The sequence below is a fragment of the Anastrepha ludens genome, chromosome 2 (genome assembly GCF_028408465.1).
Source record: "Anastrepha ludens isolate Willacy chromosome 2, idAnaLude1.1, whole genome shotgun sequence".
Taxonomy (NCBI): Eukaryota; Metazoa; Arthropoda; class Insecta; order Diptera; family Tephritidae; genus Anastrepha; species Anastrepha ludens.
In genome coordinates this window covers 35,278,069-35,304,095 of record NC_071498.1, presented here as the reverse complement: position 1 = coordinate 35,304,095, position 26,027 = coordinate 35,278,069, and the positions used below count along the sequence as shown (strand labels likewise).

The following is a 26,027-nucleotide window of genomic DNA, read 5'->3' as shown; positions in this document are numbered from 1 at the left end:
TCAATAACATTCAATAAATATTTAACGGGATTTTGATGAATTGAAATCGAATTCATCATGACATGATGAGATATACAAAGAATCGGAAAAAGTTCCCAAAACAAATTTTTAAATTTATGGTTTTGAAAACGATCGGTAGAATTCGATAGCTTTTCAACTTGAATTCAGGGTAAAAGCAAGTAAAACTACTTTATGCCGATTGAAATTTTTTTACATAATTTTGGACACATATGTACCTATGAAAATATAATAATGATGGTCAGCTGCGTTTATAGTGGTGGGAAGACCGTCAGCAGAAGCAAGAATGTATCATTGCGAAACCAAAATTTCAGCCGGTATTAAATGAGTTGTTAAACATTCTTTTTCGACACGTTTCGCAGCATCCTACGTACGTACCCACGGCTACTGGACCAGTTGACGGTTGGTTTCGTCATCCATTGGATGGCGTCTGTCTTCAGTATTAAAGTCAGTCGGCATGAAATGATGAGGTTAAAATGACCCCTGGCTCCCGGACTATAAACGTTTTACCCATTTAAAAAAAATTGCTCTTTGTTCGAAACTCACTTTTGTACCGATGACACAAACATACTGACACTTTAGATGCAATAACTTTGCTTCCACTGAACCGAATGTCATCAAACTTTCACTGAAAGTCAGCTAGGGATGCAACATCCAACGCACTAACGCATTAAAAAGATGGCGGCAGCAAAAACATTTTTATGACGCCAGTCTTGCTTATTTTGGACCTCACCTTGTATTTGTTTTCTAGTTGGATACTTCGCTCAGATATGCAGTTTAACCGCATTTTCTGCTTTTCGAAAATTTCATGAGTAAAAAAGCTGTGGAGGTTTTACTTTCAGCTTGAATTTGGTCATTGCGCCACATAACGGTTGCTGGGCGTAATTATGTTCGCCCTGAAGCCACGTACGATAATTTTTTATATGTATACCTATTTCGAAAAATATTTCTTTGCCTGGTTGTTTTTAATTATATATTTCAACAAAATTAGAAATGATTGCAAGCACTTAAATAAAAAGGGAATAAAATATTCGGTCAACTTTTGATCAGTAGCCCTTTGTCACCTCTTTCTTCGTCATCTGATTTTTCTTAGGAAAAGTTTGCTTTTATATTTTTCAAACTAACAAACACACTATGTAAATATGTCAATAGTAAATAAATGCATTAGTTTTTGAACTTAAACATAAACTACGCCCGCCGGCACTCTGCTTCCACGGTGGTTACGGTTGACAATAGTAACTTAACAATGTAGAACGCCAAATGGATCTTCAGAAATATGGTCAGCGAATGGAAATGCACGCAGCCACGCGCCGCTTCCTCAATACCTGAAAGAGTGCAGATGGAATGAAAATGATTCGAACGATGAATTTAATAGAATACAACTACATATTTATGTATGTATATGTAAAAAATAAAAATATAAAATACCTACCACTTATAAAATTCAGATGATCGTCATTTATGGAAGCAGCACCTGGATGTAGTTTGATTTCTGAAAAGACCAACAAGAGCAAAATTTGCGTGAATCTATGAGGTACAGTGCGCCAATAGCTGTTGAAAATGAAAATATCTTTCGAATAACCCAGTAGAGCTCATAAGTGGAGTTGTTTGAAAAGGGGCAGGCAATGTCTCACTTTTATGAATGGAAGTACATTTTACAAAGAAAAGATGACAATGTTGCGAAAAAAAAAATAAAAAATGAAATTGTTAAAAGGAAATAATCTGAGTTTAATAGCTATTTGAGGAAGCTCTTGTGGAAGATGTTGGGAAGGTACTTATACAGTAACGCTACTATGTAAATTCTGCGCCCCTAAAAGCAGTGACGCATAAAGTTGATCACCTGTTTATGGTGGGAAGTGTTCCAAGTACAGATACCTTTTGTTAATTCAGCTTCAGAAAACATTTTCGCACAATCCAGAGTGATAAATCTTGTAACGCTCGTGCGAGCACTGACGACTTTTTATGGGAAATTGAAATCAAAAACTAAACTTTTAAAATTAAATGGAATACCCAACTAGAAGAGGCGGGACATTGCTTGTTTTTTTTTTGTAATTATGTTGCAATTTCTAGGTATGGTAAAGGACTTATGTGCAACGGTTAAGGAAGAAGTTATTGCATAACTGAAAAACTCGTTGGGAAAATTCTTGTAAGCAAACAATTTCGGACTAAGGAACAATAAATGAAGCAGGCAAAAAAAAAAAAACTTTTAAGCCAGTCTGAAGAAAAAGTTGTTCGGAGCATAAGACGGGAAAAATACCAAAGTAGCGTTGAATTATGTCAATAGCTGGTAGCGGATAGCGCTGAAAAAAAGTTTAATCTCATAGAAACAACGCAATTTTTTTATAGCCGATAGTTCAAATTACATAAATTAAAGATTTTAAAATAAAATTTATAAATATTCAAAATAGTTTTGGATGATTCCACATAAGGTTTTTGTTCAAGACTGAAGCAATTAAAAATGTGCTAGAAATGATTCAAAAAAAAAAAAAAAAAAAAAAAATGAATCCGCCATAATGCACGTACATAAACTTTTGTTTCAGTTCACATTCGCAATATTGATAAACTGAGCCTAACATAAATGTCAGCTTACGCGTTTCTTTAGAAAAAATTAACAAATTAAGATAGAAAATTTACATATGAAATATGCTGGATTTAGTCCGCTACCTGGAGACCATCAAATTATATCCAAAGCGACTTCTGCACTGTCAAATACTCTATTTCTACTTGTATATGTAGGTGTGCCATTACTTACCGTATAGTCTTAGGGTGCCCTCAGCACGGCCCAGCGAATTCGTGCTCACACAGTGGTATGTGCCAACATCAGAGGGAGAGAATGAGCGCACGATTAGCAGCATGACGCCGCGATAGCCGTCACGTTTTTCCGTTATGCCATATTTGGGACTAAAAATAATAAAAGGCAATTGTGATTTTTATTAGAAAAGTTTTCATTCGTAGAATATGTAAATAGACGTATGCTAGTAATGGCTATTACATGAGTTCGATTTTTAATTTAAATTCTATGACACTTTCTTTCTTTCGTGTGATAAAACATCTCACTACTATTTTTTATTTCATTCAAACCCTTAAAGGGGGAAACCAGTTTAGACTTATCAAAAAATCGACTTTTTTTATTGCATAAATTGTTAGTATAACTACGTATTATTCCCGATTCTATGAGCACTTCAGTGCCTGCCCGTCGGTTCCGCACGACGTTTTTCTCGAAACTACTTTTTTTGGTGCGCACTCTAGCTCAAAAAGTTATCGACCAATCGTTATACATTTTTTTCGGAGTATTCTTTATTCAATCTTAATTCATATGAACCTAATTCTGGGATTATATTATTATTAAAAATATTTTTTTAAAGAAAAATAGATGAAAAAATATGGTATGAAAAAATTAATATACATTGTGTTCAAGCGCCTCAGAGATATGCAATTTCCAATATTATTTTATTAAATTAGGTTCATATTCTTAGGAAACATGTTGTTAACGAAAAAAAAAAAATGTCGTTGATTACGGAGAAAAATTGCAACTTCAGGAATGCCCACCAGCAAGATACTCGGATGGTGATCGTCCATGGACAACACGTTCTAATGCCACTATTTCCGGCGGAAATGGCTTAAAAGAATTTTAAAGTTTACTTAAAAATATGAGTAAAATACCCTCCAAGTTCAAACAATTTCTGATTATTTCTTCCTTGTTCAAAAAATTCACGAAGAACACCAACATTTCGGCTTCCTAAACCGGTTTCCTCCCTTAATGTGAACATATTTCACGTAGTTCCTTCCACTTGTATTGCATATTTCACATTTCTTCACCATGTAATCAATATTGCACGATATGACATTACATTGAATGGGTGAAATTAATAAAAATGAATCTCGTCAACTTAATCAAAAACATAATTATTATAAATAAATATAATTTTCATTTGAAGAAATCCATATTTATATAGTGCTCGTGGCGTCATATGACGTCAAGTTAAGTTGGTGTGATACATATGATGCCATATAAAAGTATCATACCAACGTCAAAATATCACGCACTAGTTGAAATAGCAGCATATGCGCATCACGTGATATGACATCACGTGATTTGTCATCACATGATATGGCATCAGGTGATATGCCATCATATGATGTGACATCGTATCTTCTGATCAACTCAGAAAACTTCACTTGATGTAGAGTTTGCGTATCTTCTGATCAACATGAAAACTTCACTTGATGTAGAGTTTGCGGTTTTTATTAATTTAGTTTATTTTGTTTTATTGGGCTATAGTGCATTTCGATCTCTGATGTGGTCTATTGCGCTTTACTGCGAGCCTATAATTGAAGGCGTCTAATGAATTGCTAATGGATCTCGAGTTACGCCACACAGGTCAGTAAGCTTTAATTTTAACTTTTTAATTTAAATTTTCCGAGTTTTTCGAAATTTGGAGCTTTTATTTTAAACTTAGACTTTTTAATTCTAATTTTTAATTTTAAATTTCTGATTTTTTGCTTTTAATTTTTAATTTTCAGTTTTCAGTTTTTTAGGCCCAGTTTTTTGTGTTTAGGTCTTAGATTTGAATAAATATTTTTTATTAAATTTTTTTTGTTGTTACTTTTTAGAGTTTTAAGTTTCAGTTTTCGGGTTTTAGATTTGAATACATGTTTTTCATTTAAATTTTTTGTTGTTGTTAGTTTTTAGTATTTTAGGTTTCAGTTTTTAGTTTTCAGGTTTTAGTTTTTAGTTTTCAGGCTTTAGTTTTTAATTTTTTAGTTTTTGGATTTACATTTTTTTTAAATTTTAATTTTAAAATTTTAGTTTTAAATTTTTAGTTTTTTATTTTTAATTTTTAATTATTGGTCTTTAACTTTTAACTTATAATTTTTATTGACCTATTTAGATTTTGATTTTTAGTTTTTAATTTCTCAGTTTTTATTTCAAACTTTTAATATTTAGTTTTTTAGGTTTCAGTTTTTAGTTGGGTTTGGGTTTTGGGTTTTGAATTTTGAATTTTTAACTTTAATTTTTTTTTATTTTTCAGCTTTTAATTTTTAAGGTTTCAGTGTTTAGATTTACCTTTTAATTTTTCGTTGTAAGTGTTTCAGGTTTCAGTTAAGCTTTTGATTTTAATATCTTAAATTTTAGTTGTAGGTTTTAATTTTTGACTTCATAGCTTCAAGTTTTTAGGAGTTCTCTAGTTTTTGGACTTCAGCTTTTAATTTAAAATTTTTGGATTTAAGTTTTTATTTTTTAGTTTTAAGTTCTTCAGGCATCAGCTTTCAGTTTTTTATTTAATTTAATTTTAATTTTAAAAATTTATTTTTTAATTTTCAAGTTTTTAATTTTAAGTTTTAGTATTTGTGTTAAAAAATTGTGATGGTTAAAGAATTCTATGCAAACATTATTTTTTTTTATGGTTTGCTTTTAGTTCTTACTTTCTAATTTTTAGTTTCTAGTTTTTGGTTTTTGGGCTGGCGTTTTTTAAGTTTTAATTTTCAGTTCTTAGATTTTAACTTTTGATTTTACGTATTCACCTCTTAGTTTTTAATTTCCTAATTTTTTTATTTGTAATTTATAATTTTTCGATTTTAATTTTTAGTTTTGAGATTTTAATTTTACATTTTTTGTAATTTTTAGTTTTTAATTGCTTATTTTTAATTTTTAACTTTTGATTTTACGGTTTCACGTTTTAGTTTTAAATTTTTTAATTTATAGTTTTTAGTTTTTAATTCTTAATTTTTATTTTTTAATTATTATTTTTTCATTTTTAATTTTGTATGTGTAATTTTTAGTTCTTAATTTTTAATTCTTAACCAATTTTTAAGTTATTAATTTTTAATTTTTGACTTTTAATTTTTAATTATTAATTTTGCATGTTTATTCTTTAACTTTATTTTTTTATTTTTTAATTATTGATTTTAAATTTTTCATTTTTTAATGATTCGTTTTTAGTAATTAATTTATTAGTCTTATTTTATAGTTTGGCTTTCAGTTTTTAATTTTTTGTCTTAAACATTTATTTTTGGAGTAGTTAGTTACTTTCTAAATTTCTAGATTTTAGTTTCCGAAGTTCGTTTTTAAGTTTTGTAGTCTAATTTTTAATTCATGAATTTTAATCTTTAAGTTTTCATTGTTAGCTCTTAATTTTTAGTGTGAAGCCTTTTTTGTAATCTTAAGTTTCATAATTTAGTTCTAAAATGTGTCAGATATTTTCTTCTTACCAACAATAAATAGATACTTACCCGTCTAAAAGCATTTCTGGCCCAGGCTGTCCTGATTCCAAATTCGAGCTGGAGATGCTAGCAAAGCCGCTGGAGGTGCGTGCCCCCTTCAACCAATAGGACACCGGCGAGGGCGATGCTTCGACGTGACATTCCAGTTGTACATCCGAACCGAGTGGAGTGCCCAGCAATTGACTAGGAGCTCGAACCATAGGAGCAACTGAGGAAGAGAGGGAAATTAAAATTACATAAAATAATTAATAGTCGTTAAAAAAAATTTAAGTAACAATGTGTATAGCTTACACATTACAATAAAAAAGTATATATTATATAATAAATTCGTAGTTTTTCCAACTCACATTGTACACTGAGCGAAACTCTTTTGCTAACTGCCGGTGGCACATCATTCGATGCAATGCACAGATAAGCGCCCATCTGTCGACGCTCCAAACGAATCAACTTCAATGAGGAGCCACTATAGGATTCCACTAAGAAAGAAAAACGATGAGAAGAAAAACAAAATGCAATAACAAAAACAATAAATGCAAATTGAAATAAAAGTGATTGAAGAAGTTTCGCATCGTGTGACCTGAATGATTTATTGACTTCAAAGTGTCTATAAATAATCGTTTATATACACACGTCTCGTATTCACTTAAACTTAGCGTTCGGCGTTCGGCGTGCGGTACACGGTGCTCGGTATTCGCTACTCTTACAATGACATACCTTTCATCAGTTCACGACTTCCCGACTTGCGTATTAAAATCATTTCACCATCTTCTCGACGCCAGATGACGCGCGGCATTGGATTACCAGTCGCTTTGCAGGTCAATGTGGCATCCTCACCCTCTTGCACTGCCAAATCGGCAGACGATTCCTCGTTGATGATGTCAGGGGGAACTGTAAATGTACAAACAAATTCACACACACATGCACATGATATTCAGTAAAGCTATATAAAAATATGTATGTATGTGTATGTACAAAGTGACGTTGAAGGTTAAGTTGGTTGGAAAAAATGTCGAAGATTATACGTGACTTAAGTGCGTTGCAAAAGTGAAGTGGCTGTGATGTTGCTGACTTTTCATGGTGCACGAATTATTATGGCACTCGATTTTTCGCAGATAATTAAATAAAGCTGTCGTACTTTGACTCGAGTTAAATGGTTGCTGGCGACTTGATGAAACGGACAGAAACGTAATGAGGTTCGAATTGGTGAATGAGCATTTTAATTTATTTTATTTATGACACCATGAAATTAATATTTCAGGTAATTTAAAAAATTATTTATTTTTGATGCACTTGAGCATTAACTTGGTAAATAATCAGTAGGACATTCGACAGAGTACAATCCACATATTTAAAAAATTGGTTTTAAAGATGAATGCTGAAGTGAATTTCAGTTTCTGTACCGGCCCCATAGAAAAAATGATGGACACGGGTCTAATTGTTAGGAAGCAGTTAGGGCTATTTGATGGTAGATGAATGTACGTTGTTGTGTGTATTTTCGGGGAATAGTGAGAAAATCACATATGGTAAATATATATAATTGTATATAAATTGGCAAGCATTTTTTCTTTACATCCCTTTTACGGCCAATCTGTACTTGTAAGGTTTTTATGTTTTATATATCATTCGAAAGGCATTTTGATGCTGAGGGGCATGAATTAATCAAATTTCAAATAAGTTTAATCTAAACAAATTCAAAATTCGTATGTACATAAATGCTAAACCATATGCCTCCGAAATGTATGCTAAGACATTGATACTGAGTTAAAGAAACGTGCAAGCCAGCGGTTTAAAAATGAGATTTAGATTAAGATTAATGCAGGGATGAAGATAAAGGGGAATATGTAGATAAGAAAAATAGTGAAGATTAACACATAGATAAAGATGAAAATAAAGATAAAGATAAAGAAAAATATAAGTGATAAAGATATGGGGGATAAGAGCAAGATAGACATAGAGAATGGGATAACGATGAAGATAAGAAGACAAATATTAAGATGAAACTGGTTAAAGGAGACTGCCATTAGAAAAAATGCGTACACTGCCGAAAGGTAGTCACCTACCAACTGCAACCGCCAAACATCTCCCCTTCTCCTAGGGCATTTGAGAAGAGCTTTGCTCCATTCCTTTAGATTATTAACTTCAAATTGCTTGTTCGCTCTGACAGTTTGGTAGCAAAGCTCCTTTATTCGTCTCAATAAAAAAGTTTTCCCCGATCACTTTAATGGCTACTTTTTATATGGGCGCACCATCTCATTATATCCCGCTAAATAGCGCTCTTAGCTTGAGCGATAGGTCCCGGAAGAGTATTCTGGCCACACATTTCAGACTTTTTAGGGTAGGGTGCAATTGGTTCCTATCTCTAAATGTCATAAACTTAATTGCTCTAACCAAGAAACTATCGGCTTGTGTTTGGTTTACCTCGATTAACGACTACGACTAAAAAATTTGGTTTTGTGTGCCACAAACGGTTGCGAAAACCGTAGTTCGAAGTTTTTGGGTAAAAACCAATAGTTTTTCTGTCATGCCATGTCTACGCGCAACGCACAATTAATTTCTGGAGGCCAGTTGTACTAAGCAACTTAGTTACGCCACCAGTATTTTCCCCTGGTCCTTCCTACTCCAAATGTTTGACATAAGGTCTCTTCACCACACAAGTATATAGTAATTATAAATACAGCTCCTTTATACATATAATATATCAGTATTATACCAATAATTGTGTATGAAACGTCTTTATATAATATCTTTAAATCTTGGAAAGTTTTACTTTTGTAAACTAGTATTTTTTCCAACTGTACTTGTAAGTATTTGTGAATGTACCGGTTACCGGGAAAGTCGTCCTTAATATAATATTCCGAGTATAATGTAATTGAATAGACAATAGACAAGTAGTTTAACACAACGAAACATCGATTCCAGGAACTACTTGTTGAGTACCTGCACAACTTAAAAATGGAAAAAAAACTGAAAATAATCTATAGAAATGTAAGGAAAATAATTAGAAGAAGGGCGACAATGTCGATAACGAATCAAAATTCATGAAAAATTTTAAATTGTTAAGTTTTTCGTGTTAGTCACGTATTAATATAGAATTTTCCCCTTCTTATGAAGTTTTACCCTTCACTAGTTGAGCCCGCGAATAACTAAAAATGCTAATTTTTAAAATATTGCAATTTGCATTATACTTTCCATTTAATTTTTTTCAATGATGTGGAGTATGAAACACTTAATCGTAAATTCAAAACATTATCAAGAATCCACTTTTAACTGTCAGGGGTTGGTTCAAATTTTATTTATGATTTTTTATTTGACAGAAAACAACTCGGAAATAACCTAAATAATAATGCTCGTAGCCTTTCCCGGTAACCCTGTATATGTATGAATGAGTAGCATTTAAACTTGAAGGTGCTTTATCTTACCTTGAACATCGATGCAACCGATTTGCTTCTTCATGGGACTCGTATTAATTTGGCACATATAACAGCCCCGATCACTTTCGCGCAATTTGCTGATCTTCAGTTTCCAGGTATGCGCATCTTCGTGTATTACGCTGATCCGAGCATTGTGTGTAACAACGCGGCCCTGGAGTGCTAGTACAGTTTGATCAGAAGCACGTAACCAGCCGACCTGCCGGGATGGAGTGAGAAAATGAATGAATGACAGTAGATAAAGATGAGAAAATGGTACACTGAGAAATGAGCGAAATTAAAAAAAATTAAAACTAGTAAATTATAGATGGTTAATATGAGTTTCTAATGATTCGAAGTCGGAGCTAACCGACCGACAGACTTGTGCTGTGTGAATGACGTGTCCACTGTTGGACCGTAGGTCGCAGATTCGGCGCCAACCTTTTGGGCAAAAGATATGAAAAATCTTCGAATGCAGTTTTGCCTTAGAGATATTTTTAATAAAAATTAAAATTTTATTTATTATTGAAAATTTGCCATTCAGTTGATTTGACTTTCTGTGGGACTTTGTGCGTTGAAACAAAATTTTGGCCTACACCACGAGTTGGATTAGGTGCCCAACTTAAACCTTTTAATATTATGCTTTGAAGGTCAAGTGTTGAACGTTTTTACCGAGGTCGGGGTAAACCAATTATAACAAGAGCTCAATATTAAGTCTCCGCTTCTGTCACCTTCTAATAATCAAATTTCCCTTAATACCATCTGGTGAAATTTGATTGATACCGAGACTCTCCTCCAAGCCCCTTCCGTAGCACTTTACATCCTTATTAAAAGTTCAGTGTTCAAAAGCTCGTTAATACTGGTAAACAACTTAAAAATGAAGGCTTTATTCTTACATCTGTTGGTGTTTTAGTTTCAATACTCAATTGGCAACGCATCTTCAGTATGGAGGAAAATCCGTCTATCATTTTGTCTATCTTATGGAAAGTGACGGTTGGTTGCAGAGAAGAGAATAGTGAGTTAATATGAGAGGAGGGAAGTAAAATACCACCGCTTGCTGCAGTTTATTTGTTATGAGATGTGGCTCTAATCGTATTTATTTGAACCTGATGTTAGTATGGATGGAACCTTGCTGATGGAGAGAAGACAGTTTGTTATAGGATGGATAAAAGGTGGATTAAAGCTCTTGCTAATCCATTAGGAATTCTAATAGGTCATTGTAGATTGAATTATCATCTTCCTAACTTGGGAATATACTGCAACTTATTTGCTCTGTAGGGAAGAAGATGAAACCGCCGAATACCTGGGTAAACATAATTTACCACAAGAGGAAATAAAACTCAACAAAAGACGACAAATACTAAAATTTATTGGGAAAAAGGGCTCTGAGAAAAACTCTAAATCCATGAAGAGGATACAAGACACCAATAAGGTCGCAGTGCTGAGCCCCCTCATAATGATAATAGCTGCAAGGCTTGTGGACCAGCATAGATGAGAAGCTAACCATGGGATTCATGGTTCCTGGGTTCAGGTTCCTTGGGCGTATGGAGACTCTATATATGTATAATTGGCGCGTACACTCATTTTGGGTGTTTCGCGGAGCTCCTCCTTCTATTTGTGGTGTGCGTCTTGATGTTGCTCCACAAATGGAGGGACCTACAGTTTCAAGCCGACTCAGAACGGCAGATATTTTTTTGAGGAACTTTTTCATGGCAGAAATACACTCGGAGGCTTGCCATTGCCTAGTGAGAGGCGATCGCTATTAGAAAAAACTTTTTCTTCATTTTGGTCTTTCACCGAGATTCGAACCTAGAACCAGACAGAGCTCTGCATTCCGAATGGTAGTCACGCACCAACTCATTCGGCTTCGGCGGCCGAGACTTTACGCCATTTCTTTCTCAGTGATGGAGTAAATGGTAAATCGGAATTTTTCTCATCTATCTGATACTATCGGGAGTGCTTTTCTTAAGCGTTTGTTCGATTTTCTGTTTGTTTACAGCAGTTCGTCCCCGGTGGTATGCTGCTACTGTTGTCGCCGTTGAGCTTTCCTTTCCCAATCAATGGGTTGAAGTTTCGTCATGAATGAGACTGCAAATGCTCTTACTGCGTGCCGTTTGCCGCTGGACGATCACGTGTCCTGCACAAGTCCGATCTCTGTCGGCGTATGTTCTAAGACCCTCGTGAGCAAGGCTCGTTCTCCGTTAAAGTGAATACAGCGAAAGGCCACATGCTCTGCGTTCTCTTTTGAATTGGGGCAGCTGTGGTAGTAGGGACTGTCTGTAAGCTGTATGCAATGTAGAGATTCCAGAAAACAGCTGTGACCGGTGATTAGTTGGGTGAGGTAATAACCAGTGTCGCCGTGTCTTCTTTCATGGGCTTAAACATCAGCTTAAAGACAGATGTCTACTTCATATGTGCAACGACAGATATAACGAATTTCTTAAAAATCTGAATGTATTTATTTTGTTTATATTATTTATATTTATTTTTCCGTGGAAAATTGGAATGTGGAGTTGAATTTACTGCAATTGAACTGAAATGACTGTTGGAATTATAGGAATACAAGGAATGACCTGACATCAAAAATGCTACCAGTCCAAAGTACTTAGGAGTGTTAAAACATTTTTTATATTTTATTAGAAAAAAGTGTCAAACTATCGCAATATTTGCAATTTCGTTTGAATACAACTTATTTTTTAACAGTTAAGTTAAATATTATAATAAAAATGTCTTTTTTTAAAAGAAAAAAATATATATATTTATCTAAATTAAATTTATCCTAAACGACTCGCGTTTTGTCCTGGCCCTATTATAATATTTTATCTACTTAATTAATATTTTTGATTGTAGTTGGCATTTCTATTCAAAAGTAAGTACAGCTTAAAGCGATCTCACGCAAAATTGAAAAAGTCAAATGCCTCAATTTACCTTATTTTTACCCAAATTCCGCACCGAACACGCCAATATCGCCTCCCGTCCCGCTGGATATGTGACATTGTTGATGGTGCCCAAAAACTCTGGATCCGGGTCGAGCTGTGAGTTGGGCTCTGTAATATAAGAGTAAACTAAAATTTGTCAGTAGCTCACATTACTAAGCTCTGTTTTTAATATTATGTTAAACATTGAGAGACCAATTATGCACTTACCATGAAGATTCTGCGATGATGAATTGGGACACTTGGTCGCCATGAATAGGAATACGACGAGTAATGGCTTGATTTGTTGCATTTTTTATTGTTGGCGCTTTTCAATTTGTGACTAATTCGGCTTTTCTTAAGCTTTATGTATTTGCAGTTGTTAATACCGTTATTATTTGTTGCTTAATGTGTGGGTCGCACGGAGAGTTTTTCGTTTGTTTTTCAATTTGGAAACTTTGATCACAGTTATTTTTTTCTTTCTAATTCTTGTTTCGTGTTTTCTTATTAATTTCTGTTTTTCCTTTTTGTTTGTGTCCCAAAGCCTTTTGGGATTTTATTGCCTTGCCTCAAAAGTGCGCTAATTGCGGTTTTCTATGCCAAGAAGTGCTTTTGAAAGTCGTGCAAAACAAATCGGTTGGTGCTTTGATAGAGTTTCCTTTTCGCTTTTGTATCTAATATATATATACGTATGTATGTATGTACATATATGTATGTATATCTATGATATTTTGAATAGATCTTTCAAAAATTAATTTTGTGTCCTTTGATTTTTAACTACGTGCTCTTACAATGGTATTATTGTAACGTCTTTCATTCGGTGGCACTGCTTTTGTGGTGCTTCTGCTTATTTTCTCTTTAGCATTTTCGTCTACTTTTGTGTGGCCTGCTCTTCTTCTTCTTCTTTTTATTATAATTCTACTACCCCTCCTTCAGCTTGTTTGATTTATGCTCCTTTTGTTTGACACTTTCGCAACTTTTACAGCGGCAACATTTTTATTATTATTCAAGTAGTTTATTGAAGCGCATGGAAAACCCGCAAAGAATCTGTAACGAGTGAACAGCGAAGAAGGAAGCGTTGAATAAATTGTGCAAAGCTATGTGTATTCGCAGTATCGAGTCAAGAGGTGCTCAAATTTGTTCTTGTTTTTGTTTTTCCTATTTCATACTCTCATGCCTTTATTGAGAGCGTGCATTGCTGTATGTGTGTGTGTCTGTGAAAGTGCAATTCTCCCGTGTGCGGTAGCATTGAATGGTAAGCAATTTTTAGCTGACCGTAGCCAACTTAATGAACTTAAATTAAAAACGTTTGTGTGTTTAAGCGTGCGGAGGAGTGTTTGTGTTTGCGTTTGTATGTGTTTAAATAGTGGAAAACTATGGTATAGTAAACTGTGGTATAAGGATGCATACGAAAAGGAGGAAGGATGGATGGAAAATTATGTTGAAAAACTGCTAACGCGGAAAAAATACTAAAGTTGCAGATTTTTTTCCAATTTCGAATGCCAGTAGCAGGCAAGCAACTATGCGCCTACGGCAACAACATCAATAATCAGCAGCAACAGTTGGAGGAAAAGGAAAATAAATTAAAACTAGCAAAAACTTTGCTTAAGCACTGCTTCCTTTGAGCAAGTAATACCATTCACATGCTAGTCTTAACTTAGCGGTATTCTGTATATAAAATTAAAGTATAGTAATAAACATTCAAATTCAACACAGAATGAAGCTATGCGCGGGTTATGTATAAATATAAAATTTCCTCACTTCCTCAACTTGCTTTAAAGTAAGACTGCATTTTCTTTGGAAAAATTCTAACTGGAAACATCTCGGAAATATTTGGGGTTGTATACAGATCTTAATAAAAAAATTGTGACCCAACCACAGTTATTCAAAATGCAGGATGCAATAGTCCTAAATCTCAAGCTCTTAAGAAATCTAGATGTAACTTTTGCTTAACTGTGCTTACAAATAATCATCATTATCATCATCATGGCAATTACTCGAGGTGAGCCAGCGCTTCCATTACAATATCTCACCATATGTATGTCTTGGTTCTAGCATTTATGCACCGTAAGTCTTCTTGGATATCAGCAATTCATTTTTGCGCCGGTCTTTCGCGTTTTCTACCGCTCATCATACCATATAAAAGTCGGAGGTCTTTTTCGTTATTCTGCTGTCGTCCATTTTGAGTAGATGCCCAAATCATCGTAACCTCTGCGCGTTAGCAAAACCCGAAGAATGTTTTGGCCCGTTATTAGTAGTTCGATTTCGTTGTTATTCTATAAGGTGCATCAACTTCCTATTTATATAATTCGCGCTTACACTCTTTTTGGGCTTTTGGCCGAGCTCCTCCTCCTACTTATGGCGTGTGTCTTGATGTTGTTTTACAAATGGAGTGACATACAGTTTTAAACCGACTCCGAACGGCAAATATTTTTTTAAGACGAGTTTTTCATTGCAGAAATACACTCGGAGGTTTGCCATTGCCTGCCCTGGGGAGATCGATTTTAGGAAAAACTCTTTCTTCATTTTGGCGTTTCACGGAAATTCGAACATACATGCTTCGGATTCCGAATGGTAGTCACGCACCAACCCATTTGGCTGCGCCGGCCGCCTTTTCACAAATACTCTGAAAATCCACGCACTCTCATTGGCTCTTAAATGAGCCACTGTTATTTTAGCTGCAACTCAAAATACTGAATTCTTCACCTATGGAAGTGTAAGTAGGTCGAATAAAGAGAAGTGTTTTAATTGTTTGCATGCATTCACATATAAACTGAAGGTCTAAGCATAATAAGCTATGCTGGAGGGCGAAGTGTACTTGATAAACAACTTCTTTTGCCCACGAATTGTTAAAATTTATTCTTCACCGTTTTCAATGGTTTAGTCAGCTAGCGATCGTTACGCTCATTACGATCGTTAGGTGATTACCAATTATTAAACACGAAACTTGCAGTCTTTAAATACTTTGTGAACTTTATTTTCAGCATTCGTAGTCTAACTGAAATAATTAAAAAGCAATTTAATCCCTTGGAGTGTTTGAGAGAAAGATTCTGCTAAAAGTATTCGAAGTGGTATTAGCTGGTGGTAGCACAGGAACAGGAAGGTCTTCATTGCTTTGGACAGACCAGATGGAGAATGACTTGGCTTCATTTGGTGTTTCCAACTGGCGCCGGTAGGTACGAGAAAGAAACGACTGGTGCGCTTTGTTAAATCGCTTAAGCGGTTATCGCGCCCGTCAAGAAGAAGAAGAAATCAATTTTGTAAGATACTTCCAAAGTATTAGCGTTACATCAGCAAGTTGCACTTTTACTGAAAACCAATTTTCAATCTTATACCTCTAGACTTTGTAGGACGCCAGATGTTAACTTTTGCTGCTCTCCATTTGATAGGGACAGCTCCAGTGAGGATGTTGCCTGGGAACATAATAATTATAGCTTTTTTCAGAGCAACAAATAGCGATGTTCTTATCTCGGTTTGTGAAAATAAGTACAATGCAAAGCTTCCAAAGAGAGAGTAGTTGAAAAATATTACCATATTTCAACTTGAAGAAGTTACATTTTCTCATGAAACCCATCTCATATCATTTGCTGTAAAGCAACTCAGAAAAAACCACATGTTTTTTTGCTGCTATAACAGTCTTACTAGTGCCCTTAAGGTCCTCTTGGCGGAGTTGAATTACAGGGTATCCTATTCTAGAAGAGTTGGTTTGAGTAGAGGAGATATTATCCATTATCTTTAATCAAAGCTTGAATGGAAATTACGTTGGCTTGGGTTGTTCTTTATGTAACAGAATCCACCTCACTTGACAGGTACCAAAAAAAAAACCGGGTTTTTCGCCAATTATTCTGCCACCAGCAAAGTGCTGCTCAGAGAACCTAAATATACCTATACACTACCTGGCGAAAGAAATGATTCAAGAACGACTTCATGAACCTCCGCGGAGGTGGCTGAAATGGCATCGGATGCGAACACGATGTGTGCACTCTTTCAAAAGGGAGAGTAAGTTGCAGCTTTGAGCTAGGCTGGGGTATTACCTAATAGATAGAGATGCTGCAAGGGATTTAAAGAGAAAAACACTTCAATTTCCTTAAGAATAACATTTCTGCACACTGCTAACGCAGATTGCGCTGCCTGGGATAACTTTTTCCAGCTGACCTAAATCAGATGACGGATGTAGACTTAAAGTAGCTCATGAAATCTAACAGGAACACTGTGCAGTGCAATAAGCAGGAATAACTGGCCAAACTGTGATATCAAAATTTATCTTAATTTTTTTTTTATGTATGCCAGTCACTTCTGTGATATAAAAGGATATTATCGAAAATTACTCCTTTGCTATATCTCTCATTACTTTAACTTCAACTTGTTTCTCCGTACTGTAATCAAGCACCACAGTCAAAATTTTCCAAATAGTATTTCGTGAAGATGCTACATAAAATGACAGACGAGCTTTCAGGAAATTTTTGCTGAACTCAATTTTGCTTAATACAATCATTTCGTTAACTCTCGACTTTCATTTCAAACACCCCGAGATGGTATAAAGTGTAAGTAAAACGCCTCATAGCCTGCCAAACGGGAACAAGTGATCTAATGGTAGCGGCAACAACAACAAAGAGGCATACATATGCCGAGGTTGAGCAATTGAAATATGGGTAGAAAGCAATTGGGGGAAAATCAAAAGTCAGATTTGCAACGTTGCCAGAGTTCAGCATAGAATAGGCAGTAATAGCAGCGGAGCTGTGGCAAAGGAAGAGGAAGCAATTCAACGCATTTTTCATACAACTCCAAGTAAAAGTGCAAATATTAAAAAAGTTTAGCCCGACGGACCAGCTCAACACAAATTACTCCCTTGTGATTTGCCTTTTTGGTGGAGAGCGGCTGCAGAATTAAAAAGTAGCAAGACAAACAGCGCGAAAAAGTCAAACCCAAGCGAGGCGAGCCAAGGCGCACAGATTCAAACTACATAAAGCTCAGTTGCGGCATTCAAAAAGCTAACAAGTGGGATAAGTGAGTGACTAGGCCATGCTATTAATATACGAATACTCAGCTACATGGCAGCAGCCAACCACCAGCTGGCTAAAGTCAAATAGTAGTTAGATTGCCGGGTGGTCAGCGAGCGAGTGCGGAAGGCGTAGAGTGGTGGGAAGGGGATTGCAACTACAAGTCAGCCTCCACGTGTAACTATTTTACTTTTTGGAGCAGCAGACAACTTTCAAAAGCACAAAAAAAATTTGTTGATATTTGCTAAAAAGGAAGAAAAATTACACAAAACATAAAGCATCAAATTTGCCAAAACTGCCGCACTATCGTTTAGTAAAGTCAAAAGATGTTTTTCATAAACGAAAATTGCAAAAAATTAAAAGCACAGACACAAACCCTTTGGAATAAAACTCAACACAAACAAACTAACAATACACACATACGCGTGTGTGTGTGTGTGGATTTGTGTGGGAGTTTCTGTTGATGGAAAAACAACTTTTGTGGTAAACAAATAAAATAAGAAAAAAAAGAATAAACGAAAGGAAAGCATCACGGACACTTTCAAAAGCTGCGAAAAAAGAACAGCCAGAAAATATAATAATAAAGTAAACAAAGAAGAGAAAAGGACACTAAAATCAAAGAAAAGCCAACATATGCACGCATAGAAAGCTAAAAGAGCCGTGTTGGCGTCATGGTATCTATGTAAAAGAATTTATGCATAAAGTTATATTAACGCTTGAAAGATGTGAGCACAGCTGCGCCCACTGCACAGGCACAGCAAGGAATCCGTTTTGGAAGTTGGCTTAAGAAGGGTTTGCTTAAAAAAAAAGTAGCTGAAGAAATGGCATAAAGAACAAAAAAAAACTGACATCAACACCATTGTATATGCCATCAACGGTAAAAAAGAAGACACGTATTGCGCCACTTACGCCTACAGACACATACACACATACAAATACGAACTTTTGCATTGTATGAAGGATAATGCGCGTAAAAATCAACAGAATCCTTTAAGTGAATGTGTACAGATACATGCATGCAGGTGTGTGTGCAAAGTAATTGTGGCCAGAAAACTTAAAAAGCACCCAGTAGTGCGAAAATTACGGCTTACTTTCATCTCGTTTCATTTTTAATAGAGAGGAAAGAAAAACCAATTTCAGAATTTTCGAGTGGCTGGTGTAGGGGAAATCATTTGCCATAAAAGCAAAGTAAGGAAAGGAAAATCAAGGTATGTTAAGAAATAAGGGCAAGAAAGGGAAAAGGTAAGGTAAGGTAAGGTAAGGTAAGGTAAGGTAAGGTAAGGTAAGGTAAGGTAAGGTAAGGTAAGGTAAGGTAAGGTAAGGTAAGGTAAGGTAAGGTAAGGTAAGGTAAGGTAAGGTAAGGCAAGGCAAGGTAAGGTCAGCGCTAAAACTGTAAAAGAACAACTTCACACTGCTTGTATCTGTAAAACAGCTCATGACATCAACGTCAAAATTGTTCTAATGACAGTTCAATATATTGTTTATAAGCCATCAAAAGCATTTGCGTCTCAGTTTTGTTGAATTTTTTTTTTCTGTGATGGAATTCAAAAGTAATAGTGTGATTGCGTTATATTTGGCTGGAAAATCCCAACCAGCCATTGTTCGTGAGCTCAGTCACCTCAAAGAGAATAAAATGTTTGTGTATCGCACTATAAAACGTTACAATGATACTGGTAGCATTGTAAAATGCTATGGAGGTGGACCAAAAAAACCCGCGACAACGCCAGAAATGGTTCGGAAAGTGAAGGCTCGACTTGAACGAAACCTACGCCGAAGTGGAAGAAAAATGGCCAAAGAACTGAAAATATCGCAAGACAGCATTCGACGCATATTGAAAAATGAGCTCAAGATCAAGGCTTACAAGTTCCAAAAAGTACACGATCTTTCACCCCAGCAAAACAAAGTTCGGTGCGAAAGAGCAAAGGAGTTGTTGCGCTTGCACGAACGTGGTGAATTTCGTAACATTGTGTTTTCTGATGGAAAAAATTTCCCAACTGAGCAGTTCATAACGACTCAAAACGATCGTGTTTACTTGACCGAACGCTCATACGAGAATTTAATCCAATGTAGCAATCCACTCGAAGCAATTTCCCATCACAAGTAATGGTTTGGGTCGCAGTGACCGCTGATGGTCACTCTCCAATCGTTTTTATCGAGCCTGGTGCCAAAGTGAATGCGACTTATTATCGGCAAAATGTTTTGGAAGCTGCTTTAGAGCCGTGGACATGCCATGGACATTCCAACATGACTCGGCACCGTCTCATAAAGCTGTGAACCAACAATGATTAAAAAATCATGTTCCACACTTCATTTCGTCCACACAATAGCTTTCGAATTCGCCAGACGCATTCGGACTATTTCATCTGGTTCATTTTGGAGAGCAAGGTGAGGATGCGCTGAAAAAGCGATTATACGAGAATAGGCCAAAATACCTCAAGATCACATTCGTGCAGCATGCAACTCATTTTTTGACCATTTGAAGGCTATAGTCAAGGCAAAAGGTGACCATATCGAGCTAAAGTGAATATATGTATGTTAAAATTGTAATCATTTTTGAACAATTTTGTTTTTGAAATCAATAAAAACTAATTTCACACAAAAAAGTTATAATGTTTCGAATAGGTAAGACTTCATATCGTTCACCATAATTGGGAGAGAATGTGAAGTTGACTTTTAGCGTCACCAAAGCATATGCTATGGCATTTAAAAGTAATGCTAAGCAAGCTGAACTATTTTTAAATGGCAATCGACAAATCTTCGTCAAAGAAATGAAGTACCTGGGTGTAGTAATAGACGATCGACTGAGATTCACCAGTATATAAAAACTTATGCCGATATGTTGGACCCGCATGGGGTGTACACGCGGAAAACGTTATCACAATTTATAAACAAGTTGTGGGGCCAATTATAACTTACGCTGCAAGTATATGGGGAAAAACCATACAGTTTAATTATATTCGCCGTCTTCTCCGCTCGTTCCACAGAAACTTCGCTATACGAGCAATCAGAAGCTTTCATACAGTTTCAGCCAATTCGGCTCTGGCACTTGCAGGGTTCACGCCGCTGCATCTGAAGATAAAAGAAACTATGCAAATCGAAAGTGTCAAATTTTCTGGAGTATATGATGAAACATTAAACGTTATGCTTGAACAACGTGCTGCACCAAAAAATCAACTACATCCTACCGAGCGTCAGTCTATACGTTTTGAAAGTATAGTGTCACAACAGGAAGCTGACAATATTTTCGACGCAAATGCGACCCACATCTATACCGATGAAAGCAAGTTTGAAACAGGCGCTTGTAGAAACAGCTTTTGTCGTTCATAAACAAGGTGACTGCTGGACGTCACGTAAATTTAAATTACATGACATATGCACTATCTTCCAGGCTGAAGCTCTAGCAATTGACGCTGCACTGAAGTGGGCTCAGAAAGAATTGAAAACGGAAAAACTACTCATATATAGCAACAGCCACTCTTGTTTAGAAGCTATCCAAAATCGGAGCAATCCTAGTCCCTTAAATACATCAATTCATCAGCAGCTGCACCTTCTTCGCCACGGACACAGAATTGACTTTTACTGGGTCAAATCTCACATCGGTATTGAAGGAAACGAGCGCGCAGATGAGCAGGCAAAAGAAGCTGCAAATCAAGGAGTTGATCGGGCATACACTGCATTTCCTTTAAGCTACGCTATACGGCAAATTCGTCTTAAAATATTCGAGTTATGGCAGCAGGAGTATGCCAACAATACCGCGGATACTTTCTTCCCAATTCTTGAAGATACGCAACTATACCGACAACTCTTTGGTATATCATTCGAATTGACACAGCTCTTTACTGACCATGGTTTCAATAAGGCATACTTAAAGCGATTCGAAATCATTGACGAAGACTGCTGCTCGTGTGACCAACTCACTGTGTCGAGTATGCATCGTCTTTTGCACTACTGCCCACGCGTTCACAGTGCACGAGAGAGACATGCAACATTCTGTGCACAATATGATATTCCAGCATTTAATATTAAACAAATTTTAAAGTATCCTAGTTTGATAACATCATTCAATGATTTTGTCAAAAAAATTATCGATAATTTTAAAAACATCAATACTTCAAACATTCCCACCTCATGCCTTAATCATAATATATAGTAATATAGTAGAATAACTAGTAAACTGCTTGTATCCAATCGCAGGCATTTATTTCAGTTGGCTTTGTTAAACTATAAAATATGTAGTGGAAAATATTTGTAATCTATCTGAATGTCATACTGCGCATATGTATGAAAATATTTGCACTAAAATACAAATTAATTGAAATAATAAACTACTTGAAACGCAGTAAGCATGTAGAGATCAAGGAAAAAAAAAAAGCAAAAAAGGTAAGGTGAGGTAAGGTAAGGTAACAAAACAAAACACTTTGAGATCTTTAACATTTGGACCCTTGGGTGGGGTAAAACAGACCAGAAAGTGATTAAATGTAAATATTTCAGAAAATTTTCACTGATCTGCTCGATTTCAGGGCTCTAATTTGAAGGCCCATTATTATTCTTTATGCAAAAAAATAATTTTGGACAGGCACCACCTAAGTGTCGCGAAGTGAAGTATCCACGTCAAGCTCATTTTGAACGAAGAAAGTGTACAAGAGGGGCTACACTCTCTCTTTCCTCTTTCGGAAGGCGAGAAGAATTTAAGTAGTGCCAAACAACAAATTGGGCTAGAAGCAAGTATAGCATTATGGCATTTGGCCATCTGAAATATCTGGTCGAGAGTAGTCACACAAGAAGCTGAAATAAACTGGCAATGTTTGACCGAGTTCCTTGAAAGTTACTTACTTAAGAGTATTTTGTAGTCTTACACATGAAACTGGAAAATATAACTGACAAATATTTAATGGCGGTTATCGTTCGTTGCGTTGTAGGAAGATTAAACAGTTGCTTATTCGAAAAATCTGATTTTTTGAAGCCAAAGTGATGAAGGAAAAACATTTTTTTATGTTCCTGATAATACTTTAAATACAAAAAAAAATTATGTAACCTTACAAAGTTGTCGGAATGTGGGGTGGAGACTAACGCATTCCATCTATCACGATTTTGTGCAATCCCTCGAATATAAAGCCAGCTACGCATTTGTTGACATTAACAGGTTCCTACATTGTTAGTGCTAGTAGACTGTCATTCGTTACAACTCAGGACCAGGAAATTGGGCAAATTCGTCGAAGACATTTGTTTACAAATAATCTGGCAGATGATTCTGTTAGTGACTTTCCAGGTTTCAGACCTATACCACATATAACATCCGCATTAAAAATTCTTAGATTGGTCTACTAATATTCCGTGAAACCCAAATTTGGGCAATTCATAAAAACTTTCTTTGGCTTTGTTTACACGGTGGGATACGTCACTTTAAGTACCTCCATTCTTGGAAATTATGCTACCCAGATAGCAAAACTTGCTAATATCTTCGTATAGGCAGAGTACTTCGTTTTGTCCTCGTTCACCACCAGACCCATTTGCTTTGCCTCTTTATCCAATTTGGAGAAGGCAGAACAAACAGCGCGGTTGTTAAGGCCGACGACATCGATATCATCGCCATACGCCAACAATTGTACGCTCTTATAAAATATTGTGCCTGAGCGATTAAGTTCTGCGGCTCGTACGATCCTCTCCAACATCAGGTTAAAGAAGTCACACGACAGGGAGTCACCCTGTCTGAAACCTCGTTTGGTATCAAACGGCTCGGAGAGGTCCTTCCCAATTCTGACGGCGCTGCTGGTGTTGAGCAACGTCATCTTGCATAGCCATTTTAGTTTTGCGGGGATACCAAATTCATACAAGTGACTCCTTTCTGTACTGTCGAATGCAGCTTTGAAGTCGACGAAAAGATGGTGTGTGTAGATTCTCCTTTAATGGTACTTTTCCAAGATTTGGCGTATTGTGAATATTTGGGCGATGGTAGACTTTCCAGGTCTAAAGCCACACTGATAAGGTCCAATCAGTTGGTTGACGGTGGGCTTCAGCCTTTCACACAATACGCTCGCTAGAACCTTATAGGCGATACTTAGAAGACTAATCCCACGGTAATTGGCACAGATTGCAGGATCGCCCTTCTTATGGATTGGGCAGAGCATACTTAAATTCCAATCGGCAGGCATGCTTTCATCCGACCATATTTTGCATAGGAGCTGATGCATGCACCTTACCAGCTCCTCGCCGCCATGTTTGAATAGCTCAGCTGGCAGTTCTTTAGCCGCGTTATCGCTATTCTCACTTCGTCATGGTCGGGTAGCGGAACGATAATTCCGTGGTCAACGATTGAGGTATCGGGATCTTCACATTCTCTCTGACATGCGCAGCTGTCACTGTTTAACAGGTTCGAGAAGTGTTCCCTCCATAATTTAAGATTGTTCTGTACATCAATCACCAGTTCGCCGCCTTTGTTCTTACAGGAAAGCAGGAAAGCGCCCCGGTCTTAGAACCCTCTGTAAGCCGCCGAACTTTCTGGTAGAATTTTCGAGCGTTGTTCCTATTGGCTAGTATCTCAAGCTCCTCGCACTCACGTATTTCCGCCTCTCGTTTCTTCTTTCGGATAATACGTCTCTCTTCCTTTTTAAGCTCTCTGTAGCGATCCCACATGGCTCGCGTTGCACCCGACCGCAGCGTGGCTCTATAGGCGGCATCCTTTCTTTCTGCGGCAGCATGACATTCCTCGTCGTACCAACTGTTTTTTCGGGCTCGCCGGAATCCGATTTCTTCTTCGGCGGCGGTACGTAGAGAACGAGAAATGTTGATCCATTTAATTTTCCAGACACAGCAAAATGACAGAGGGCATTCCAGAGAGCGATTTTTTCAGTAATGCCAAATGCTCTCTCAAAGTCTATAAACGCTGAGTATAGTGGGGATATCCATTCTGCGGTTTGTTCTACTCCTATACGTAACGTGTTACCAAAATTACTCAAATTATACTTCAACTAAGAAGAGGCAAAAGTTTATAAACCATTGGAGAACCTGGATAATTGCAATAATTGTTATAAAAGGACAAATGCGATTCTGTGCTTGCTGTTTCTTATTGCTTATTCTAATATTGTAACGGACTGGTTAAATGGTTCTCTCGCATTCCTACATATTTTAATACAAGATTTTTGGAACTCTTACTATTCTGCAAACATACAAGACTTAGAGGATCTCCATCTTGCAAAAAAACTTTTCTTGACAAATTATAATGAGACACTTTTTTTGTTTTCCCCTATACAAATACATGCAATACACATAACAATAATATACAGGGCCCGCCATCTATCGTTCCGGATTTGAACTAGGTATTATTTGAAGAATGGTAACACTTAGCTCTCATCTGATTTGACAGAAAATTAGTTGTATTCTTCCGCTGAACGAAAATGGTTGTGTATACGCTCAAAGAACGCTGGGAAATATTGCGACATTATTTTGAAAATCATGGTAATGTTGCAGAATATGTACGGAAATTACGTACGGCAATGGGAAGAAGATCGCACTGTCTTCGAAGATGGCATTATCAGCCGAAATTCTGATACCGTTTGGCCGCCTCGGAGCTGCGATTTGACGCCGTTGAATTATTATCTTTGGGGTGCCGTCAAAGACCAGTGTTATGCCAATAAACCAGCAACAATTGATGCACTGAAGACCAACATACGCGATGTCACAGCTGAAATACAGCCGCATACAATCGAAAATGTGTTGAAAAATTGGATCGATCGTATGGGATGGTGCATGGCTAGCCGAGCCAGCCATATGAATGAAGTTGTGTTCCATCATTAACCGGAAGGATTGTACTTCAAAATAAAAAAAAAAACAGTTTGGAAAAATATTGAGTAGTTTCTTTTTATAGCATTTCTAATTCCGTAAAGTTATATGGCGGACCCTTTATTAACCTCTTTGCCTTATGAATCGAGCGACGATTGAGTATGCCACTTCCGATGATAGCTTTTCTTGTGAGTAAAAACACACAAGAGCTTTTCTAATCGTTTACACCTGTTGGATGGTCTCCCGCGCCTGCGACTGTTTGCGATATCTTCATGAGGCTTTCGAAGTGTATGCCTAATCCACTTCCATTTTCGTCGCCGAATATCGAGATAAACAGTAACCTGCTTGTCAAACTACAGAGGGAAGAGTTGAAGATGGTGTTTGGGCAGAAAACGCGCGCAATTGATGAACTTGACGCCAATAATCGTGATGAATTTGAAGCCACATTTATTCGGAACAAGACAGCATTTACCAAGGAATTAAACAAAGCGGAGGAATTAGCCAGGAGTAGCCACCCGTCGTCATAGTGAATCAGCCAAGGTCGCATCTACCCGAATTACAGTTACCACAGTTTGGCGGAACATACACAGAGTGGTCGAATTTTATCGGCATGTTTCAAACGGTTGTTAACAATGACGCTGGACTCCATTGAATCTCTTGAAATTCGTGATGAAGATTATGTA

General features: G+C 36.5%; 1 protein-coding gene across 2 annotated transcripts in view; it reads right to left on the bottom strand.

The window, feature by feature from the left end:
- Positions 1 to 240: 240 nt before the first annotated feature.
- Positions 241 to 26,027, bottom strand: part of LOC128868365 (lachesin) — a 59,371-nt gene continuing 33,584 nt past the window's right edge. Inside the window, exons 2-10 of one of the 2 annotated variants that reach the window (XM_054110374.1) lie at positions 12,797 to 13,612; positions 12,579 to 12,715; positions 9,663 to 9,870; positions 6,958 to 7,131; positions 6,591 to 6,719; positions 6,253 to 6,451; positions 2,771 to 2,919; positions 1,451 to 1,510; positions 241 to 1,343 (exon numbers count right to left, since the gene is read on the bottom strand). In XM_054110374.1, the coding sequence (XP_053966349.1) occupies positions 1,207 to 1,343; positions 1,451 to 1,510; positions 2,771 to 2,919; positions 6,253 to 6,451; positions 6,591 to 6,719; positions 6,958 to 7,131; positions 9,663 to 9,870; positions 12,579 to 12,715; positions 12,797 to 12,878 (1,275 nt within the window). In that variant the 5' untranslated portion in view covers positions 12,879 to 13,612 and the 3' untranslated portion in view covers positions 241 to 1,206. The remainder of the gene's footprint in view (positions 1,344 to 1,450; positions 1,511 to 2,770; positions 2,920 to 6,252; positions 6,452 to 6,590; positions 6,720 to 6,957; positions 7,132 to 9,662; positions 9,871 to 12,578; positions 12,716 to 12,796; positions 13,613 to 26,027) is intronic. The other variant, XM_054110383.1, reaches the window with a different exon arrangement.